At 37.1% G+C, this 25,111-nt stretch overlaps 1 protein-coding gene across 1 annotated transcript; it reads left to right on the forward strand.

The window, feature by feature from the left end:
• The first annotated feature begins 19,758 nt into the window (after positions 1 to 19,758).
• Positions 19,759 to 22,910, forward strand: LOC120079109 (uncharacterized membrane protein At3g27390-like). The gene is made up of 6 exons (XM_039033293.1): positions 19,759 to 19,845; positions 21,561 to 21,667; positions 21,754 to 21,877; positions 21,968 to 22,163; positions 22,248 to 22,491; positions 22,581 to 22,910. The coding sequence occupies exons 1-6, from the start codon at positions 19,759 to 19,761 to the stop codon at positions 22,834 to 22,836; spliced, it is 1,014 nt and encodes a 337-aa protein (XP_038889221.1). The 3' UTR covers positions 22,837 to 22,910.
• Positions 22,911 to 25,111: the final 2,201 nt, after the last annotated feature.

A 25,111-nucleotide genomic window follows, 5' to 3' on the forward strand; every position in this document is an offset into this window, starting at 1 on the left:
CAGATGGATGCTCGAGGTATCGGCCCCTTCTTTCCTGTAGTTGTTTCGAGGGCGTCAGCGCAGGCTCTTCCCTTCCCCTTTGTCTTACTAGGGACATATTGATCGAGGGGATATTTAGCCCTTTCGTGCTTCAAGCGATCGAAAATGGGAGTGCGGGGTTTTCCTTCACTCTCCTTTGGAACTGTGCCTAGTCTTTCGAAGGCTAACGGTCACACCACCACGGGCGATTGACAGATGATTTCCTCATTTTCTTCATTTGGCGGAGTTAACCTTCGAAAGACTGAGCGTCGAGTATCTCTGGGAATAGTATGCGGGTTTCCCCTTTCTGCTTCTGTCATGTTTAATCCTTCGAAGATCAAGGTGCGTGCGATAAGTAGTCTAATACGACCGAAGGTTGAGGCTCTTTTATTTTTGCTCTTCTTCTCTCCTATATCATCAACTTCTTCCACAGTGATATGATTGCTGTTGGCCACTTTCCCTTTCGCCTTTCTGATTATGCGGAGTGGCTCTAACGGTTCATATCCGAGACCCGCCCTCGACATGGGTATAGCATGTCCCTCTTGCAAAAGCTTCTTTTGGGTTGGCGAGAGTCGGGGTTGCTCGTAAATCTTCAAACTTTTGAACCCAGTGTGAGTTGTGAAGTCGTAGCCCACCTTCGCCAATAGCTTGTAAGCTTTGGGATCGAATTCGTCTTCCGTTCGCCTCTTGGGCAGCTTTGACCCCATTACTTCTACCTCTAGCTTGTGGACTTCTTGCTTCGTTATTGGCGTGAGGGTGTGACGAAACTCTCCTTTAGAATTTCTATGTCGCCGACCTGCAAACCTTTTGAGCATTCCATAAAAGGTGACTCACCCTTGTTTCATCTCGACAAAGGGACATAGCGCAAAATTGGAGGTTTTGAGACTTTCTCGCCCCTCACCATGGGTGTTTCTCCAATGCCGAAAGACATTCTATTCTCTTTTAGGCTGGAGGCTCGTACCTTGTTACCTGCCCTTTTCTCCATGTCTACTGGCAACTTCGACCGGGATCCACTCACTTTCTTTGTCAGTAAGTTCTCTACCGGCATCATCTCACCGGAATTCTCACTCTTTAGGTAAAACTTTGCATCTGCGAAGTGAGACTCGACTTTAGAAAACGGATTAGAATCTGCTGTGACCTTCTTAATCCCATCTTGGTAAAACTTGAAACATTGATGTAGTGTCGATGTAATCACACCATTCTCATGAATCCAAGGGCGTCCCAATAGCAGTTTGTAGGTGGTCTTTGAGTCTATCACATTAAACAGCGCGTTGGCCTTCAGATCGCCAATGAGGAGCTTCAAGCGTATCATGCCTATCGCCCTTTGGCTGCCTTGATTGAAACCTTAAATTACTAATTTGCTGTTTGATAGCTCTTCCATGAATATGCCCAACTGTTTCATAGTCATCTTAGGCATTATATTGACGGCGGATCCGTTGTCGATGAGGATTCAACCCACTCTCTGTTCTCGAATGTATCCAGAGACATACAAAGGTCTATTATGCAATTTGGATCCCAGTAACAGATCTTCGTCTGAGAAGCCTATGGACGTGCAACACGAGGCATAAGCACGTGCTGCGGGGGTCGATGCACCAGAGGCATGGATTCTAATAGCCTTTAATAAGGTTCGTCTTAGCTTCTAGCAGGAGTGAAAGCAGGTCGTCTATGTTGAATAGTGACGAACCCTTTGGTTCTCCTGTTGACTTTAATGGGCCTGGAATGTTATCTTCCTCTTCCCTGATACTGACAACATGACATGCGGAAATATCTGGTATCTCCTCTAAACCCCAATTGCAGAAGTTCTTCGGGAGGAAATCTGCTAAGGTCATTTGTCGTCTGGGACGAGGAATATCCTCGTCTCTCTCGTCAACAACCTTGGGCCTTTGAGCCTTTTTTCTACCCTTCCTTTTTTGTGCCTTACTCTCTCGTCTAGATCCAGCTCTATTTTCCTCTCACGGGCCAATTTGAGGATCAATTCCTTCTTAACGGTGCGCTAAACAAGAATCCCAACCTTCGTTATTGTCATCGTCAAGTGCACCCTCTTCCGTTTTGAGGGTCCTGTAGTTTGGACGCTTCTGCAGAAACCGCACTAACCACAAGTTTCGAAGGTTCCCAAACTGGACCGAAACTCCTTTCTTCATAAAATAATGGTTTGGTGGCAACCCACATTTGGAGTTATCTGTCACTGCAGCATGATTCATTTTGGACCAATTCGTTCTAGAATCCAACTTAATTTTCCTTTCACGGGCCAATTTGAGGGATCAATTCCTTCATACCGAACATTTTTCGGCCGGTGTGCTAATAACAACTGTGGATACTTTGCAGTAGTGGGATCATCCACCTTGCCGGCCTATTCACGGTCGTTCTACATTCTGGCAGTTGGATAAGGTGATTCTTCCATAGTGTTCACGCAATCCACTATGTCAGAGTCCGGGAAAATGGGTAGACTTTTTCCCTGTCGTTCCTTCAGGGTTTGGGCGACGTCTTTCGCTTTCCTCTTGTCATTTTCTTCTCTATCTTCTCTTCTTCCTTTTTGAGGAAGAAACTTCAATGAGGGTTATATTAACGACGCATTGATTCCTTCGTGGTGTCCTTCAACAATTTTTCTCGGTGCCCCTTTCACCTCACTTCTTGTCTTTCTTCGGTTCGTGGTTCAGAAAGTCCCTCGTTGTCCCTCTATTGCGATACTTAGCTCCATGTCATGAGCACGGGTCGCCAATTCTTCAAAGGTACGGGGCTTTATCACCTGTAGGATATAAAGGAGTTCCCAGTGCATACCCTGTGTGCATATTTCCATAGCAGACAATTCAGTGAGTCGATCTTTGCAATCCAGACTCAGAGCTCTCCATCGGTTGATATAGTTGACGACTGGCTCCCCTTTCCGTTGTTTGGCGCTTGTCAGCTCCATCATGCTGACAGTGTGCCTGGTGTTATAGAAGCAATTCAAGAATTCTCTTTCAAGTTGTTCCCAGCTGTGAATCACCTCAGGCTCTAAGTCTGTGTACCAGTCAAAAGCGTTCCCTTTGAGGGTTCTGACGAACTGTTTGACTAGTAGGTCTCCCCTTATTCCCACATTTTTGCATGTTTCTACATAGTGGGCGATGTGTTACTTTGGGTTGCCCTTTTCGTCGAATTGTTGGAACTTTGGTGGCTAATACCCTGTAGGCATTCTCAGGTTGTCGATCCTTTGGGTGTATGGCTTGGAATACATGAAGGAAGTTTGGGCCGACCCTCCATATTGAGCTCTTATGGAGGTCATGATTATGTTTTGCAATTGTTGGACCGACAAAGAGGCCACTGAGGCTGACTATTGCAATTGGTTTTCTTGTAGACCGATCTTCCCCTTATCGATTGCTTTGATCGTGGGTGCTTGGCTTGATTTAGCAGCCTCTCGAGACTGCATTTGTTCTTTCAGGGTAGCGATCTCATGGACTTGCTCCTCGATGGCTTTCATCAGAAAGTTAATATTCCTTTCCATTTCAGCCATGGCCGCTTCCACCATCACATCCGCCATCATGACAAAAATCACATCTGGCGGTGAATCTCTTTTCAGCCTGCTGGATGCAAAAGTATAGTTGTCAAACAAGGGGTTTTCCTTGATGACAACCCCACTTTGTGAGGATTCCATCATTTGCCTCAAGATGTCATGGGCGATAGGGGAGCTCTGCTCTTGCTCCTACGTGATTTCTCTTAGCGACCGCAGGTGACCGGTCCCTTGTACGAGCCATTGGTGGAGGAAGTTTTGGATGCCACCTTCTTAGGCGCCAAATGCTGAGAAAGAGATGAGAGGTAGAGAAGTCCCACCGAGCGTGCCAATTCTGTTCACACGAGATTTCTAGAGAAATGTGTTTCGTGGAGTTGAACTCGAGTTCGTGTTGATGTTGAAGTTGATTTGATGCGATGTGGTTCGATCTCTAATACTTGATCCTCTGATTCTCTCTCAGTTGGTGAATGTGCTTGACTTGGAGAAAGAAAGCACCGAACGTTCTTGAAGTAGAAGTCTTGGAAGCTTGAAGTAGAAGTTCTTGGAGTAGAAATCTTTGGAAAGAGTCTTTGTGTCTTCAAGGGTCTTTCTGTCTTATAGGAGTACAGCTTCAGGAGTCTTGGGAGTCTTATGATTGTTGATGAATTCTCTCTGGGTCCTCTAATATAGAAAATGTTGCCTTTACAAATGAAGAGATATATCACTATTTATAGAGTTCTCAGGCGGGCTTCGGGGGTTTGGTTGGTCTATGGGCCTGGCCTTTCGGGCCCAATTAGTTGGTAACTTTTTTTCTTTTTTTTTTTTGTGTTTTGCTTTGAAACCCATATAATAATATCAAATTGGGCCAACTTAATCTCATCTAATTCAACCGCATGACGTCATCGAAACTGGTCTTCAATTCAATTCGGAACATGTGTCAACTTCTAATTAGACCCAAAGTGAATGATTTAGAAATAGTCATTAATTTAGCAAACGACGTGGTGACTTGTGATTGGTCTAAAATTTTATCCTTTAACAACATCTATATTGTTGGTTTATTGCTACATAACACCTAAATGGTACTAAATGAAATAAATACATTTTTTTTTATTTCATCTTGTTGGTTTATTACAAGTAAATAGTTCTAATTTTAATTTTAACTGAAAAATTATATTGCTATATGTATTCTATGTTAAATATCAATTTGCAAGGAAACTAATACACCAATTTCCACCTAACAATTTTCAATTAAATTCAATACGTTAGAGAAGAAAGATTTCTCATATTCAATCTAAATTGTTTAATCAACTTTTACCAAACTTTGAAATAATTGATATATAAATTCTCACAAATTTTAGTAGCAAAAAAGGAACTACACAAATTATATACCAATTTAATATAAACATTACAATAATCGATCTAAAACAAATAGAAAAAGAGGTTTATTTTGTAAATGTTATTTGATATACAAAATATTTGATAGAAAGAATCAATTTTAAACATACAAGAAATATTTCATGGTGATATATTATTACTAATTTTTTTTATTATTTTTTTTTTGTTGATTAATATTTTTTCCTTTTTAATTAATCATGCGCTTCTTTGTTTTGATTTGGTCTTTTTTTAACTATTTTTTTATATGTTTACTATTTTTATTAAAAGTACATATATATCATTATTTTTCTGTTGTCGTAGACACTAAAAAAAATACATCATTCTGTCTTTCTATTTTTATAATTTATATTTCCATTATTTCATTACTTTCTTTACATATTTGACTTGATTTTCATGGTTGGGGATTGTTTTTATCTCCTAGTTTATTGAGTTAAACAAATGTTTCCCTATTTTATTGCTTTATATGGCATGCTTTTCCGTTCTTCTGACAGTAATGATAGGATATATGAAATTCATATGTTTGTAAAATTCATATATCTACGGAGTTTATATGTTGTAGTTTGAGATGTAGAGTTATTTGGTCTGAGTTCATATATCTGTGTTTGGGGTGTAGAGTCGAAGTCATATGTCTGAAGTATCTGTTGTAGTATTTTGAACTCTATGTAATCTGTTTCTATGATTACTATTTTTGTTTTGAAACTTTTTTATTTAATAATTCTACCCATCTTTGTTTCAATAACATATTAGATTGCAATTTTTTTCTTTTAAGTTTTAAAGTTTTCCTGTCTTTCTTTTTTCTTCTTTGGTAATGAATAATAATTAACTCACTATATTTCTTGTAGAAATATAGTTAAATAAAATGAGAAATTAAAGAGAAATTGGAACTTTTGACTCCTAAGTTTTCTTTATGAATTTCATCCACACCTTCTTCTCTTTCTTCTTCTTTCTATTGTTGTATGTATTTTTACTCTGTCATGAAGTTTTTTAATTGAATCTTCCTCATCATCTTAGCAGCCGATGGAATGCCACCACATTTTTTCAATAATTTCACTTTCAATTCTTCCAAATTTGGAGAATCATCAGAGAACAAATTTTCATTTTTTACTAATCCATGCTAAAAAATGTTCAAAGAAAAAATCTCCATTTTATGGTTTTTTGTTATATGTTACGTACTTTTCAACTACATACATTTTTTTTGTCAAATATTATTAACGCTCTTGGTATGTCAATTCAATTAAATACAAATATATTTACAAACTTCTACGTATAAATATTGCATTTAATTTAAACAAAATACTATTACTTATATAATCAACAATCCTGTAATATACTTTAACAATCATCAGTCTTATAATAGTCAGAAGTGGTTGTCATTAGAGTTTATAGTCGGAGTATAAAGTTGGTCACATGAAAATGGTATTGGAATTGGTTATCGGAGTTTGTTATCAAAGGTGATTGTCGAAGCTCGGAGTTGGTCATCGTAGTTGCTTACTCGAAAGTGGTAGTCAAAGTTGATCATCAAAGGTGATTTTCGTCAGAGGTGGTTGTCGGAGCCTATGAAGGTGGTTTTCGGAGCCTATGAAGGTGGTTATCGGAGTTTGTTGTTGGAGGTGGTTATCAAAATATAAAATGGGTCAACGGAGTTTGTGGTGCGAAGGTGGTCATCAGAGTTGGGTCACTAAAGTTTTAATCGGAAGTGGTTGCTAGAGCTCAGAATTGGTTGTTAGAGTTGATTGCACGAAGGTGGTCATCAGAGTTGGTCACCGAAATTGTCGCCAAAGATGGTTGTCGAAGTCTGCAGTTGGAGTGTGACAGTGATAGTCGTCGAAGTGGCCGATAGGTTGAGCCATTGAAAACATTGGAAGAAGGGTGAGTTGAGTAAGTTGGTAAAATATACTAACTCAACTCCACCAGCATTTAAAGTTGGTGGGTCAAATATTGAGTTGGTATATTATGCCAACTCAACTCGACTCATGTTGGTAAGCCAAACACCCTTTAGTTCTTTACTTTTTTATCATAGTATTTTTTTTAAAAAAAAAAAAAAAAAGAATAATTCATCTTAAATATATTAATTTTTCTCTCTCTAGAATTCACTGTCTCCCAATAACCACCAAATAATGACACATGAAATAGTAATTGATAGCACCAGAAATGTGTTATCTTAGTGCCTCTCATCTTTCCCCTTTATGATATTTAATGTGCTTAATGAAGGGATAGAAAACCCATAGCGGAAGCGATTTATCGCTTTTGTCTTGAAATTGGGAGAATGAAAATACAAAATTAAAAATAAATTTCAGGCTAAGCATATATTCAAGAACATAAATTGAGTTAAAAGGACTTAACTTTGTAGAACACTGCTTTCTTAAAAAATTCCTTTGTCATGAACAAACCAACACGTCACATTCGGGAAGCCTCCAATTGATCTTCCCCATTATATCTCTGGCAAGAACCGGATGATGGAATCCTCTTTTTTAAAAAAAAAATTAAAGGGAATTGATGTATTGGAGAGATTTTGGAGAGAACTAATTTCTCTATAAAATCATTGAGAGAGAAGAGAGGAAAATGGGAAGTTATTTCTCTTCCATAACAAACCTTAGAAAAAAAAGCTAGTCGCATAAATGGAATTCAAACCCAAAATAATAGAATATGTAGTACAAGAATAAAATAATTACATATATAGAACAAAAAATGGTAAAAGACTAAAACCCTCACGTCTAACCACCATTTTGCTCGCTTCTTCTCGATTTTCTAAAATTGAAAGCAATCACTGATAACAGCTATAAGTGATAGTCACTGATAGATGTTATCACTAATAGTAATGATAGCCACTAATAGCTACTATCAATTGCTATCACCGATAGTTGCTACCAGTGGTAGCTTTCAACTTTAGAAATTATACAATCTTAAAAATATTAGCTTTTAATTTTCTATTAGTTATTAGTGACTATCATTTATACACTTTCATCATTGGAATCGATCTTGAAATATTAATAGTTAAGACTATCGGTGGCTATCAATGATAGATTGTTATAAATAGTTATCAACATTGAAAGAAAACCAACAACTTTAAAGGATTGAGCTATACCAGTGATGGAAAACTATTAGTGACTATCACTGATAGACTTTCATAAATAACTATCAACTTTGAAAGATTAATACAGTAGTTATCACTAATAATCTTATATTGTCGCTATCACTGATAGCAGTTATCAATTTATCATTGATAGACTTTCATCAATTAGAATCAACCTTGTAACACTTAAGACTAGCAATGATAGACTTATATAACTAGTTATGAACTTCAAAGAAATTCGATATATATATTTTACCTAACTTCTATCACCGGTATCACTAGTATCACTCATATCATGGTTATTAGTGATAGCTTCTTTCACTAACATCATTGATAAGATGCTATCAATGATCTCACTGACATCATGATATCATGATATTAATGATTTCATTGATATCATGCTATCAGTGATAGCTTTCTATCACCGATAACATGCTATCAGTGGTAGCTTATATCATTCATAACGTGCTATTAGTGGTAGTTTCTATCAACGGTAACGTGCTATCAGTATTAGCTTCTATCACCGATAACATGCTATAAGTAGTAGCTACTATTAATGATAGTTATTGACCACCTTATTGTCCCTTTCCTTGTCATTTTCAAACATTTGTACGGTCCTTTTTCTTTCCGATACCTCTCAAGAGCACTTTCGTAAAAATAGTGAACAACCAAACCGAACCCTTCTTCTTCGTTTTATTTTGTAAACAAATATTATGGTACACAAATATACAAATATTTCAATTTTTGCTCTTGATTTTGGGCCATCTATGCTACTTTTTCAAGTTTATTTCCGATAAACAGCATACTCTTAAAGTCCTATAAAAAGAAAAAAAAAATATTGACCTATCTGATATCGTTCACATTTCTCATTTTTTGAGAAATAAACTTGTTTAATAACTATTCTCGTTTCTTATTTCAAACTTTTAAGAAATTTTTCTAAAAATGGTTCAAATTTGTGGACTAAAAAAATAGTTTCTTTCAAATTTGTTTTCATTTGCTATTTATATTTAATGTTTCATTATAATAATCAAACTTGATGATTGGCTTGTTGGTCAGTCACTTATGAACTTGGTACTTTAAATTCTTGGGTACGAAATTCGGCCTTTAACAAAAAAAAAAAAATGAAGAAGAAGAAGGTGTGCAACAAGACAAGACAAGGGAGGACAAAATTGAAAATTTGAAAAATTAAAAAATTGACTAGTCCAAACTTCCATATTTGCAAATGTTTTAAAGAGGTGATATATGTTTAGTCCCTTATTTTATTATCTATTACAAATATTCTAAAAAAAATTCCAACTCATTAATACATGAAGTGGAAGTATATCTTCCACTTCCTTTATTTAATTAAACTAAAACAGATTTAATTGTTTTAATTGAATTAAATTAATTATTAATTAAAATGAAATAAAATTCATTTAATTAAATTAAAAAATTAATTGATCAAATTAATTAATTGGTTTTTTTATTTTAATTAAATATCTCATATTTAATTATATGTACATTTAAATCATATTCAAATGTAGATCTCTCTCATAACCTATAGTTTTAATATGAATCTTATTCATATTAATTTAATATTTGAATCATATTTGAATATGTTAAATCTTCTTTTATTATATAGTTTAATATTGAAACTTATTCAAATTAATTTTATATGACAATGTATCGATCCATGAGAGTAGTTGTATCATATACAATTAATGTTACTCCCTTATTTAATTTGAACAATTCAAATTCTTTCAAATCTCTTGGTCCATGTTTACCCATTATGAGCTAGCAAGGGGACCTGATGAACCTGCATATTAGAAGCTCAAAAAATTTGACATTAACTAATTAAACTTTTTAATTATGTTAATGAACATTCATTAACTGTGGGTCACTCCACTAAAGACCCATAAGTTGTACTCTTCACACTGTAGAATATTTTTGCGCCCAAAGATTTAACTAGAACAATAAGTGAAGGAAATCAAACACGGGGGTTTCCATGAGCAGCAGAAGGGATCGTTCCAAATTCCATTTTGAATGAACAAAATCAATCACAGTCTTAAAATGGAAACTAACAGGTCATGCATATACAGAAATTACAGCATGCTATAAGAGAAACAAGGGATAGAGTATGCGTACGTTTGAAGAACCATTCTTCAAGAATCCCTCGATCAGTATTCAATGCGTCCAACAACAACACTTGAACACAATGACCAGTACAACCAACAAACACGAACACAACGATCGTCTGGATACGCTCAAGTTCAATCGAGTCCAACTCGATTCACGAACTGAGTAAAGACACTACCACAAGTGTTACCTTGGTATTCTCGGTGTGAGAATCCAGGAGTTGTGAGCTCTGTATGATCTTACCTTGAAAAATAGAGGAGGTAAGCGATCGAGTAAGTGGGAGATATGATACTGTCTATCGCATAGACGATGTACTCGATCGTTTGGTAAACTGAAGCATATCGCATAGACTTTGCTACTTGATCGTGTAGCAACGATCAACTAAATCACTATCGTATAGTCAACTCTAAATGATTTTTTAGTCTCTCAACGACTATCACTTAGTAAAACAATTTTACTTGATAGCCCTTTTCCATGAGTACTTTCCGAATTAAGCAACTACTAATTTTGGAAAACTATTTTCCTTTTATGTCACGGTTACCACAAAATTTCTAATAACCTCCCACTCAATCGGTTATTAGAGAAAAAGAATTAATTATCATATAATTAATATATTATAAATAAATATGATAACCAACTTATCATATTATATTTATAACCTATAGTTTGAATATTTCATCTCATGAAACATACAAAGCATAGTCTTTTTCAATTTATGGCTCTTAATATATAAATCATATTATATTTATTTCTCATTTAATGTATCTAATATATCACACAATTAATAAATATCACATAATAATTTTGAATTTTTTCTGTTAATTTGAACACTTCAAACTAACCCAAAAGTCTAATTCTAACTTAATCTAGAGATATCTAATTTTCCACGAAGACGGGTCCCACGGGGATTCCCCGATTAGGTAGGGAATGGGGGAGGGAGTGGGGGAAAAAATTTCCCGTGAGCTAAACGGGGACGGAGACGGGGAACGCAATCCTCGTCCCCTCCCCGCCCAAGCCTCGTTCTCTGTCCCCACTCCGATTAGTTTCTATATATTTATTTAGTATAGTTATCTACTGTTATGTTATTATTATTATTATATAAATATTACATTTAAATTTCAAATTTGATTATTTATTGGAGAAGATAATGAATATGTTTAAATTAAATATTTAAATTTAGATTATATATGTGAATAATTTGATTTATATTTATTTCTTTCTACTATAAGAAATTAATTAACTTTTTTAGACCAAAATTTGAGTAATTTATTTTTAAATTCAAATTGTCCTACAAAACTAACTATAATAAACAATTTAGTGATAAAATTAATTATTTAATTAAAATTTGTTCACATTAGTGATTTAAATTAATTGATTTTTTACACAAAAAAAAAAGTAACGAAAAAAATTCCCCGTGGGGAATCCCCACCCCGATCCCCGTAGGAAATTACACGGGGATGGGGAATGAAATGGAGAGCGGGGATAGGGATGGAGAATGGCATCCCCGGCCCCGTCCCACCCCGTGGACATCTCTAACTTGAACCCATTGAGCTACCAAGGATACTTAAGGACTTGTAACTTAAAGCTCCAACGGTACATGAATAGCTGACTAAACTCTTTAGTCACGAGATCCACAATCCATTAATTATTGGGCACTCCACTAAATACCGACACTACACTCTCTCACTACAGATATATTTCTATATCCATATTAACCAATCAACAGTGCGATAACCCTTCACAAATTACTCGTAAGTACGGCTGGACCACTATACCGTTTTGCCCCTGTAGTTACATCTAACTCCTTAAGTACCACCAATTCCTCTAATGAAGAATAATTCATAGACTATGACTGAGTCCTTTTTTCCAAAGAAAGGGTTCGGATTTCCTAATGAAGAGTTCCATGAGCGCATTCGGATCGCTTCAATTTCACCGTGATCGAAATACACCATATACATACAAACGCACAGTTATGCAAACAAACAATAATTAACAACGTGCTTTGAACAAGAAAAAACAAGGGAGAGAGTTCTTGTACCAGTTAAAGACGGTCTTCAAACTTTGGAACTCAACGCAGTGAATGACCTCTACCCGATCAACCAATGCCCAGTAGATGCGTCGACTATAGCAGCACAAAAAACCGCAAAAACACGAACGCAACGAGGACGACACCACCAGAAAAGAGCCCCATGTATTCTTGGAGTGAGAACCCAAAGCGTGGTCTTTGGTGTTTTTGGTAGAGGTAGGAGGAAGAATTGATCGTGTAGTCGATAAGTAAGTGAGAGGGAATATGAAGCTATCGTATAGCAAGATGCTTATCGCTTAGAAGAAACTACAGATCGTGTAGATTTTACTGAACAATCGTTTAGAAAACAGAGGTGATCATTTAGCAAACATGACACACTACACGATCGTTTAAAAAAGATAACCGATCGTTTAGGACTTAGTGTGCGACGTTTAGGCGTTAGGTAGGCGATCGTTTAAGCGCGAGGTATGTGATCGTTTAGACGCTGAGTGACTATCGTATAGGCTCTCGATTTTAAACGATCGATTACGTTTCCACACTAACGCCAAACTTCCAATATTTTCCATAACTATTCAAAATGAAACAAATTTCATTTTTATTCATCGGTTACAATAATCGACGTTGTTCTCACTAACGCATGTCCGAGCGAGATTTTGGGTTAATTATCATATAATTAACCAATTAAATTATTAATAAATATAATCATATTATATTTTTACCTATAGTTTGATATCATATATCTACTATAGTAATTTCTTCTCTACTTGGTACAAAACATATTTATATCTAATTTCTTCCAAAATAATGTATCTCATACATTTAGCCAATTATGTCATATATAATTAACCAGTCCAATTATATCATACATGATCTAACTTCCTCTTGTCAGTTTGAACATTCCAAATTAACTCAAACACTGATTCTCGACTTTATCCAAGCTACCCAGGGGACCTAATGGACCTGTGGCTCGAAGCTCCAATGGTCCGTGAATAGCTGACTAAACTCTTTAGCCACGAGATCCACCATCCATTGACTGTTAGGCATTTCATTAAATACCAACAGCTGAACTCTTCTTACCACAGATATATTTTTGTGTCCATCGGATATAAACCAATCATGAGTACGATGACCCTTCACAGATGCTCGTAAGTACAACTAGACCAAATTATCATTTTGCCCCTATAGTTATATCTCACTCTTTAAATACCACTGATTCCTCTAATGAGCAATACAACATAGTCCAACTATGTGTGAACACCTCTCGGGCCAAGAGAAGGTGTGTGGCGCCACATCGTTTAAGCCCTGGAATCAGCCCTTAAAAGAGCTATCTATCTACTTACCCCTACCTCGGGGAAGGAGTGAATTCCATCTTGTGTAGCTAAGTTTCCAACTCCCAAATCAGGCGAATCTCCAAAATAGTAGGTTTAGATCGGCGACCTGGCCACTCACACCCATATAAATCAAAGGACCGCTCTCAATAACAGGAGTTCCCAACTCTCTCAGGATTAAGGTCATGTTACTTGAGGTCATGTTACCTATGGTCATCCTAGTGAAGTGAAGTCTCTATCATGAACAGTGATATATAACGAGACGTTAACACTTCGTGGTCAGGTCTTATACAAACTCTTTTTATAGGACGCCCCTGTTCGCATGTCCCCAACACGAATGATCAGGATCAGACCATCTGTCACAAGTCACAACACTTGTGACCATTTCACAAAGCAGGTCGCATCCGTAGCCCTACCAGGATAAGGTTTCCCTCCTATATCCATATACTACAGACTATTTTGGTTATCACTCAAGACATGATCCACTTGTATGTCACCACATACATGTTTGAGTTACATACAGATAACCAGGGATTTTATGTTTATTAGTTTGTGGTAAAGCAAATAAAACATGCAACTGAGCAAAATACAAGATGTGAAGTAAAATATCATATATTATACAATACAAGTGTTCGTACAAACTATTTACAAACTATAGGACACAAGACTTTAGACTATCAACCCAACAATCTCCCATTTGTCCTAAAGCGAAGTGGGGTGTACAAAAAACTAATACAAAACAATAAACTAGGGCATAAAAGCCTAGTACAAGAAAATCTCCCACTTGTCCTAATCCAGCTGCGGGTGATCCTGTAGACCCATGCTCCATAGGTGACCCTCAAACACTGTAGTCGTGAGAGCCTTTGTAAACGGGTCAGCAACATTATGCTCCGAAGCGATCTTTGTGACGATCACGTCCCCTCGATGCACTATCTCGCAGATCAAATGATACTTCCACTCAATGTGTTTGTCACACCTGTGACTCCTCGGCTCCTTGGAGTTCGCCACTGCCCCACTATTATCACAATAGAGAGTAATGGGCCTAGCAAATCTGGAACAACTTCCAGTTCTATCAAGAACTTCCTGAGCCAGACGGCCTCCTTAGCAGCTTCACAAGCCGCGACGTACTCTGCCTCCATGGTGGAGTCAACGATGTACCACTGCTTAGTGCTTCGCCACACTACAGCTCATCCGTTAAGAGTAAAGACTGAACCTGATGTGGACTTGCGAGAGTCCTTATCAGTTTAAAAGTCAGAATTTGTGTATTCGGTAAGAATCAAATCCCTAAAACCATACACGGGTATGTGGTCCCTTGTTCTTCGAAAATACTTGAAGATGTTCTTCACTGCGGTCCAGTGACCCTAGCCTGGGTTAGACTAATACCTACTGACTATGTCCACAGCGTAGCAAATGTCTGAATGAGTACAGAGCATTATGTACATCAAATTGCCAACGGCAGACGCATATGGGACCCATCTCATCTCCTCAACCTCTTGAGGCATCTTAGGACACATGTCCTTAGACAAAGTGACTTCATGCCTGAATAGCAGTAGGCCCCTCTTTGAGTCCTGCATCAAATACTTGAGCAATATTTTGTCAATGTATGATGTCTGAGACAGTATTATCACTTTGCTCTTATGATCTCAAAAGATCTGTATACCTAGAACAAACTGAGCCTCTCTCAAATCTTTCATTTGGAATTGGGTTGCTAGCCAGTTGTTAACTGCAATCAGTAAACCTACATCATTCCCAATGAGTAGGACATCATCTACGTACAACACTAAAAAGACTACTGGAGCCTTGATGATCTTCTTGTAGATACAAGGTTCATCAACGTTTTGGTCAAAGCCATACGATTTGATCACAGTATCATACCGTATGTTCCAAGATCGAGATGCCTGTTTTAGTCCATAAATGGACCAATTTAGTTTGAAAACCTTTTGCTCTTGACCTTAGGCTATGAATCCCTCGGGTTGTACCATGTAAATGGTCTCTTCAAGATTATCATTCAGAAAGGTCGTCTTGGCGTCCATTTGCCAAATCTCATAATTATAATAAGCTGCAATGGATAGGAGGATGCGAATTGACTTTAACATGGCAACAGGCGAGAAAGTCTCCTCATAGTCGACTCCCTCTACCTGAGTATAACCCTTTGCCACAAGTCGACCCTTGAAGGTCTGTACCTTCCCATCAGTACCCCGTTTGCGCTTATAGATCCATTTACAACCTATAGGTCTTACCCCATCAGACTGATCTACAAGATCCTATACTGAATTGAAGTACATCGACTCCATCTCGAGATCCATAGCCTTGACCCATTCATCCCAGTCAACATCCTCCATTGCCTTCTGATAAGACAACGAATCCTCAACGTCGCCATCTGCTACCATAGCAAGGATTTTCGTGAAACGCAGATAGCGAACAAATGGGTTCGCAACCCTCCCATTACGTCGAGGTTCTCTCAACTCTTGAGGTGAAACCGACCTACTGGATGAACTCCCATCAATAACTCCTGCTAATGTAGCAGGCTCTTCAACAACTCTTGTTGAATTTTTAGTAGTTTCATTGGAAAGCTCATGCAACACGACTTTTCTTTGTGTACTGTGCTCTTTTATATGATCCTCCTCCAAGAAAGTAGCGTTTGTTGAAATAAACACCCTATTTTCCGTCGGATCATAAAAATAACCACCTCGTGTACCTTTGAGGTAGCCTACAAAGAGGCATAACCTCGACCGTGGTTCCAACTTCTTGGAATTAGTCTCAAGCACATGTGCAGGGAAACGTCAAATGCAGAACTCTAGAGGTGTTTTTGCAACACTCTTGGATGGAACACAGTTGAGTATATATACTGTAGTCTCCACTGCGAAACCCCAAAAAAGGTCCCGTAAGGAAGCGTAACTCATCATCAAGCGAACCATGTCTAACAAGGTCATATTTCTCCTCTCCGCTACACCATTCTGTTGAGGTGTACCCAGTACTGAGAGTTGGAAAACGATTCCATGTTCTATCAAATAGTCCTGGAATGTCGAGTCCAAAAACTCTCCACCTCGATCCGATTGAAGTGTTTTAATCTGTCTATCTAATGTGTTTTCAACTTCAGCCTTGAACTCTTTAAACTTTTCAAAGGATTCAGACTTCCGTTGTATAAGATAAACATCCCCGTACCTGGAGTAATCATCAATAAACTGATAAAATATTCATAGCCACCTCGGGCTCGCACATTCATAGGACCACAAAGGCCAGAATGTACTAACTCAAGATGCTCTTTGGCTCTATAACCTTTTCCAATAAAATGTCGTTTAGTCATCTTACCCTCAAGGCAAGATTCGCACACTGGTAAAGAATTTTCTTGTAACTCACTTAGAAGTCTATTCTTCACCAATCTCTCAATCCTATTAAGATTGATGTGTCCTAAACGTAGATGCCAAAGTTAGGCATTTTCTTTTGGAGAAATTCTTCGACGTTTTGTTTGAGTTACGACAGTTCTAAATAATTCAGTATTATGGAGGGAATTAATGGCTAAAAGCCATAGCACATTTAAATTCGATTTTAGATTTGCTATGCAAATAAAAACACCATCTTTATGAATAAATATTTTATCCACATTAAAAGTATATTTACATTGCAATAAACACTTTACAGAAATGAAGTTCCTCTTTAGTTCGGGAACAATATATACATCATTCAAAACTAGAAACGTATTCTGTAAAGCTAACTGGAGCCTTCCTACTGCCACAGCTGAGACGACGTGCCTAGTGCCTGCTCGCATCGCCATCTTACCAGCCTCCAGCTGTCGCCAAGATCTAATCCCTTGAAAAGAAGAACAAACATGGTTAGTGGCGCCCAAATCAATTATCCAAGCAGAATCATCATTTTCCACTAAACAAGTTTCAAGAACTAGTAAATCATATCTACCTTTATCGGCCTTGGCTTCTTTCTTCTCTTTCAGATACTGAGGACAGTTCCTCTTCCAGTGTCCATCTTGGTTACAGTGGAAACACTTTCCCTTAGCAACCGGTGGACGCCTTCTAGGGTGATAGGTTGTGGGTTAATAGGCGCCTTCGCTTTTCCCTTACCACCCTTCTTCTTCTTCCCCTTTCCAGAGTTAGAAGTAGAAGGTGTAGACTTCGTTCCTGAGGTCGAACCTATATAGAAAGTCCTGGAGGATGAAGCAACATTTGCCTCACCCTTTTTTTTTCCTTAATTTTCAATAAAGATTGGTAGGTCTGCAACTCGTTGAGGAGGGTTGTAAGGTTATATTTCATTTTGTTAAGAATCATGTTACTAACAAAGTGCAGGAAACTCTCTAGCAATGAATACAGGATTATGCTAACCTGGATGCCCTCATTGATGGTAGACCCATTCAACTCTGCCACATTAAAATGGATCATCATGTTAAGTACATGTTCACGAAGAACAGAGGTGCCTTCTTCCATTTTGGAGTTGAATATGTACTTAAGAGCCTCATGCATAAGTGTTCAGACGGTTGTCCAAACATCCCCTGCAGGGACTCCATGATCTCACGCGCTGAGACCATAGGCTCATGTTTCTTGGCCAAGACTTCAGAAAGACTTGCTACGTGGTTGTTGCCATTTTGCAAAAGCTGCTGAAAATACGAACAAAACTTTATTAGATTTTGCTAAACCACTTTTAAACTAATCAGTTTTGTAAAACAGTTTCAAGTACACTAAGTTATAGACTTCTATTTTGCAATGATGCCCCAGTGAGGCAAGAAAAATGTCACCAATGGGGTGATCAGTTGCCTCTTCGCTGGGATGAGACATTCTCAACCATTAGGCAGAACCAACTCTTCGAACTAAACCTAACAACCACCATTTTTTGTACCAGAATTGTTAACCTTTAACAATTCTGTGTAAGTGTGACCCCTCGCTTTCGGTGCTTGAGTCCCACCCAAATGAGCCCACCGTAGGGAAGAAGCAGATTAAGGCAAAAGACTAAGTTACATTATCCTCTTACAGGAGATCAAATAAAGAAATACGCAAAACTGTCATTCTTTAGGGGGGACACTCCCAAGGTGCCTCGAGGCGATGCGTAGTAACTTTATTCAACCTAACGAGGAAGACCGAGGGATATGCTGTCACACTTCCCGTTCCCACTTATAATGAATACTCTCTCCATCCACCTTGATATTGACCTACTCAAACACCATCCGTTAGGGGGGACACGCCAAAGGTGCCACAAAGCCGAGGGTAGATCTCACGGTGTGGATTATTTAGGAGAAAAATGAAAGATTTAAGTGAAGTATCTATGCCCCAAGTACCTCCCACTGAATGTTCTACCTAAGGGTTCATTAACCTAGACAATCCGACTACTGATTTTAGTCTAAGTCGTCTTTTTGAACTGTGCTCATAAACAACGTTTGTCTATGAAAAAACAAGTTCAAATAATCACATTTAAACATTTTAATGGATTGTCCTTAACTTGCATGCATGCATCAAATCTATCTAATTCACCTTTCCAGGTAAGTTCTCAGGTAGGGGTGTTACGTTTCCGTCAACTTAAATATCCCAGCCTAGACAGAACCTGCCTTACACAAAAGGTCCTTTATAGATAGATTTGCTACACTTTAACCTTTTATTAGCCAATTTAATCCTATTAAACTGATTAAAAGATCAAGGTTTTAGGGTTACTAATCATATTAGAACCGTGATCTTAGTTCTATGTGATCCAAGTTTTAAACACTTTAAAACCATGAATTAAACCTAAGTGAGCATGCATGTCTTACTTATTTATTTTAGTTATAATTTCTCTTTAACTTTTAAAAGAAACAACTAAAACAATTGCACATGACGAGGTGTTTATAACAATTATAAAGAAACCAATGTGTCATGCTTCATGCAATGTCCAATCATTACTATACATAACTTTTATATAACGCGTAACAACCAAGCAAACATGCTACTATTCACCCTTATACTATAACAATTATAATATAAAGATGATGCATGTCAATGCTTTTTATGCATGCATAAATATAACTCTTATATTATATGATGCATGAGCATGCTCTTACATTATTAAATCATGCTTCTCTAAATTATAACAATTACAATATAGAAATGATGCATGACTGTTTCATAACCTAAGGTGAGATTTACTATATGTGCATACCATATGACATAAAAAACATGCATCGCATGTAATAAATAAAGGATTAATAGACCAAGATGAGCCTTTACAAAAAGCGGAATGAAATAACCATACCTATTACATTTTTCATAGAGCAAACTGGTTCACAAGCGAACCGGGTCTTGAACCGCCAGGAGGACTCCATCATGTAGTAAACGCCGTAGGTAGATGATCGTCTAGCGCGCACTAGATGATAGAAGCAAAATTAAATGATTGCGTAGACGACAACAAGGTTGCGAAGCCTGATTGTTTATGTGATCGCTTAACGCGGCGACAGGTAAGCGATTTACCTTGCGTTACTAAACGATCGTTTAGTCAGTTACTAAGCGATGAAATTTGCTGACCTAAACGATCGTCCAGTGCGTGCGTGCGTTAAATGATATATGAGCATCCCATTGTCTACACGACATGATACTCAGCGATCGCGTACCCGATCGTCAACACAATACAATAAACCCTTGACTATCCCATCATTTAACTGATGCGATCAACAACGATCGCGTACCCCATCATCTGCACGATGCGATCAACAGTGATTGCGTACTCCATCGTCTGCACGATGCAATCAACCTTTGATCGCTTCTTTCCTCGAAGAATCGCAACGCTTGCTCCGATCTTCTTCACGAACGACTCAAAACTCAAACAAACTTTGAATATAGACTCGATAACGATTAGTAATGCCTAAAATGCAGGGACCTTTACAAACAATCGCAAATGTAAAAGAATTAAATCAAACCGAGGCTACCATCCACGAAAACATTCATTAATCCGTACATCCACAGCAATTTAACAATTAAACAGTGTAGAAATACACCCACCAAGAACGTAAATTTCATTTCGTTGCAACATATGAAATTAGAGTATCATAACCTGACTCTGATACCAATTGAAGGATCTCTTAACGAAGAGTTTCATGAGTGCGTTCGGACCGCTCCAATTTCACTGTGACCGAAATACACCATATACATTCAAATCAAATGACCGCCCTCAATGACAAGAGTTCCCAACTCACTCAGGATTGAGGTCATGTTACCTATGGTCATCTTAGTGAAGTGAAGTCTATGTCGTGAACGGTGTTATATAACGAGACGTTAACACTTCGTGGTCAGGTCTTATACAAACTCTTTGTATAGGATGCCCCCGTTCGGTTTGGCAGTCTTATCGATGCAGTGTTTGAAGATATCATCAAGAAGAATGATAGAAGCAGACCAAGTAGACGTAAAGTTTCCAAATCAGAGAGTGTTATTGGGACGTTTTTAAATCAAATATCTTTGAATAATAAAACAGGAAATGATGAGATTAATTAAGAACCAAGTGTAGTTGAAAGAGATGTGGAAAGAAAACTAACAAAGTTCTTTCTTCCGCTGTAATCTTTTTGTTTTTGTATTGTCACTGAAGTGTTCATCAGTGTATTTGAAAATCCCAACTTTGTTCTAGAAAGTAATATTTAGGTATTGCTCCCCTTTCCTCTACACACACCAAAACCTATTTTTTTTTAATTTTTTTTTAAAAAACACCAAGTTTTGCCACATGTCAGTTTTTAATTGAGTACAATAAGAGTTGCACAATTGATTGATGCACTTTAAGCTGCACCCAAGTTTTTTTTTCATTATATAAACTTAAGGTCTGTTTCATTTAGATCCAAGTAGTCTTGCAAAAAAGAGAACATTAGTACTATTAGTTTATTGTGACATGGTTTATTCTCTTACAAAGAACATTAGTACTATTAGTTTATTGTGACATGGTTTATTGGTTTATCAGGTTTATTACATTTTCTCTTAATCTTAAGTTGATCATTCCTTCTTGCAATTTCAACATATCTCTATCGATGGTTAATCTCTACTAGTAATCTTCAGCTCTTGTGTGATTTACTGAACAACATGATTTGTTCATATTACATACGATTCAATTAATTTAGTGTGTGTCATATCTAGATCTCAAATTATGCATATCTAGATATGCTCATTCTTAACTTTTGAATTTGGATTGCAGGAATCATCATTTTGGTTGGGGCTTTGCTATATTTTGGCATCCATCTCCATTTATGATGACTACAGCAATGATGTCCTAGACATGGCCAATGGCTCCTGTTTTCCTAGGTATTTTCCTACCCTTTAAAAACCTCTCTTTTAACTGCACAAGTGAACCTTGACATAACATTGTTTCTTTGATTGTATACGAAAAGACCCATTTATCGAAAGAAGGATATGCAGTCAGTAGATAAACCTGAAGAATCTCAATCTGTTAGAAGTTGTCCCTCTCTTACGGATTTGGTTAAGAATCTCATTCTTGAGCTGAAACCTTTGGAGGTACTTTGTGTTCATAATAACTAGTGCATTCCTTTAGCTCAAAAGTTTCCAGAGCTGAATGAAAATTTTGGACTCTGCTTTCTTCTATAGCTTCTTGATCGTCTTTTTAAGGAGTGTAAGCGGCAAGGGGAAATTGTCGTCTCCAATGGATTAATAACACTTGAAGATATTGAGCATGCCAGATCCAATAATGACATCACAGTCATTAGCATTGGCTTACCTGCTTACTGCATTCTTCAGACAATCCTTCGTTCGGCAAAAGCCGATTCAACTGGATTGCTCCTGAGTAAGTTTCATTTCCTTCTTTTTGATGATGACTTTGAGCATATAAAAACTACTTTCAAATCCATTTGGGTTTCAATTGATTTAGATGACAACGTTACGGAGATTACTACCGCAAATCGACCGCAAGATGTATTCTTTGATTGGTTTCTGAGTCCTCTTCTGATCATCAAGGAGCAAATAAAAGCAATAAATCTCTCTGAGGAGGAAGAGGACTACCTCTCTAGATTGGTCTTGTTGGGTGATGATCCCATTAGAATGAAGAATTCAAACATCAGCTTGCCGCCAGAATCTAAATGCAAGTGCGCCGAACTTGAGGCATTGGCTCGAAGGTAAGTACTTGGAAAAACTTGGTACATCATTTAATGAATTCTGGTAATTTCATCATACCCATAATGGCTTTCTTCTGTCTACCATGAAGGCTTCGAGGGATCACCAGACTGATATCGAGATTTCCAACATTCAAACGTCGGTTTGGCAGTCTTGTCGATGCAGTGTTTGAAGATATCATCAAGAAGAATGATAGAAGCAGACCAAGTAGACGTAAATTTTCCAAATCAGAGAGTGCTATTGGGAGGTTTCTAAATCAGATATCTTTGAAAAATAAAACAGGAAATGATGAGACTGATCAAGAACCAAATGTAGTTGAAAGAGATGTGGAAAGCAAACTAACATAGTTCTTTCTTCAGCTGTAATCTTTTTAGTTTCTGTATTATCACTGAAGTGTTCATCAGTATATTTGAAAATTCAAACTTTGTTCTAGAAAGATTGACAGATGAAACTATATTATATAAAAAGTAATGTTTAGGTATTGCTCCCCTTTCCTCTACATGCACCAAAAACTCATTTTTTTTTAATAATTTCCTTTTCAAAAAATGAACGTGCCACATGTCAATTTATTGAATGTAATAGGAAGTGCCACATGTCAGTTTTTAATTGAATGTAATATAAAGTCCATGGAAATTTGTAATATAATTTAATGTAATTTAATTATATTATGATAATTAAATTACATTGAAAAATATTATGATAATTCCAAGAATTACCATGAATTTTGACTTTTTCATGCATTTAGCCTAAATTTAGTGATTTAAAAAGATTTGAGATCTATGATGATATATCAATTGAGAATTTTAGAAATAGTCTGCGTTTATCGTGAATATGTTTTCTTTAATAATGATTTGAGAATACTATGATTATAGGTTTTGAGACAATAGTGGTTTTTAAACCACACGATCTATGTATTCATAGTGATTATCCATATGCTATGTGAATATATTTTCGTAGTATATCAAAAAGAGATACAGGTCTTTGAGACCCACTTTGGCACATACATAGGCTTTTGGGCCATGTGTTGGGGTGTCAAACCTCTTAGGGGCAGCTTTGCATGCACGTATGACCATATTAGATTGCTCTGCTACATGTCTTGGGACTACTTGATATGTAATATGACCAACTATTGTTCTATAGTGCGTATAGGGTTTACTCTAAGCTAGTATGACCAAATATTAAGTACAAATTTAGCGAAGATTCTATATATGAGCTTACTTGTCTCTTTTTTCTCTCGTTTTATTTTCATAAACATAATTTCAAATAAGTAATTTTCTAAGTAAACTATCACTCACTGGATTTGTTAGCTCAACATTTCTTCCTAATTATTTCCACTAGATAGCATCAGAGTTCCAGGCATGCCTACTAGAGCTAACATCTACCATCTATCCTCTTAGACATGCTACACATCATTTTATATGTACATTCGGCTTGGGAATACATTGTAAATATAAGATGTTGATTGAGATTTTATGTTTTGACTAGATTATTATTAGTGGTTGACATGGTTTCGATGGAATGTTTCTATTGTCTATTCTGTGTTAACATTATCAATGGTTTTAGATTTTTTGTTTTTTTTTTTTTTTTTTTTTTGGTGTGGATCCACACTTGAAGATAGAATGTAAGCTGAAATTAGATATTGGAAAGTGTTAGTATACCTTATGGGGAAATTTGTCGTTTTTAATTGAATGTAATTTAAAACAGTTTACGAAAAAAATGGATGGAAAAAACCACTAAGTATTATTTAAACGAGGAAAAAAAGTGGTTGTCGGGCGGGGAACTACCCAGGTGACATTGATGGCCGTCAAGAACCGGCCTGTTATCCTTCCACCGACAGGAGTGGGAGGTTACGCTGCTCTGTGAATCCAGCCTCACGCGGTGCCCTCCAATCTCTAGGGGCAGTGGACACCAAGCCTTCGCCCGAAGCCCAAGGCCCGACTCCCTACTTGGAAACGGACAGGCCAGACAGACTTCTTGAGAGGACCCTACCATCCGGGCCGAACCAGCCTCCAACCACATTATTGCCTCCGTTTGGATTACAAGCTCACACTACCGAGCTCGGCGTTTGTAAGGAGTTGGCATGCCATTTATAAAGAAGATGCAGAGTTGTCATTTTATCGATGTGGTACAACATTTCAATCAAATTCTGTTTCAAAAACTTAAATACTCTTTTCATATTTCATATTTATATGAATATGATATGTTGAAGAATATTACCTTTTTTATTTTCTTCTGGTTTCCCACGGTCCAAGCAGGAAAAGAAAAAACCAGAACGATTCATTGCCCATTACCCGAAATTGTAGGACTCGACGTGCAATCAGCCATGGATGAACAAAAATCAACCGCCCACTATATTCAAACTCCTCTCAACTCCCATTTACGCCACTATAAATCTCTCCCCCACCAATCAACCTTCACTTCTTGTTATTGAACATATCCGTGGTGTTATGAACACTCATGAAGGACTAACTTCTTGTTATTGAACATATCCGTGGACACAAAAATATAATTTTAGTTCAAAGTGTACAGTTGTAGATTTTAGTGGAATGTACCCATAGTTAACAAATATTGATTAATTTGGTTAATGAGTTTAGCCAATTAATCCCGTATCGTTGGAGCTTT

This window comes from Benincasa hispida, chromosome 6 (assembly GCF_009727055.1).
Source record: "Benincasa hispida cultivar B227 chromosome 6, ASM972705v1, whole genome shotgun sequence".
Lineage (NCBI taxonomy): Eukaryota > Viridiplantae > Streptophyta > Magnoliopsida > Cucurbitales > Cucurbitaceae > Benincasa > Benincasa hispida.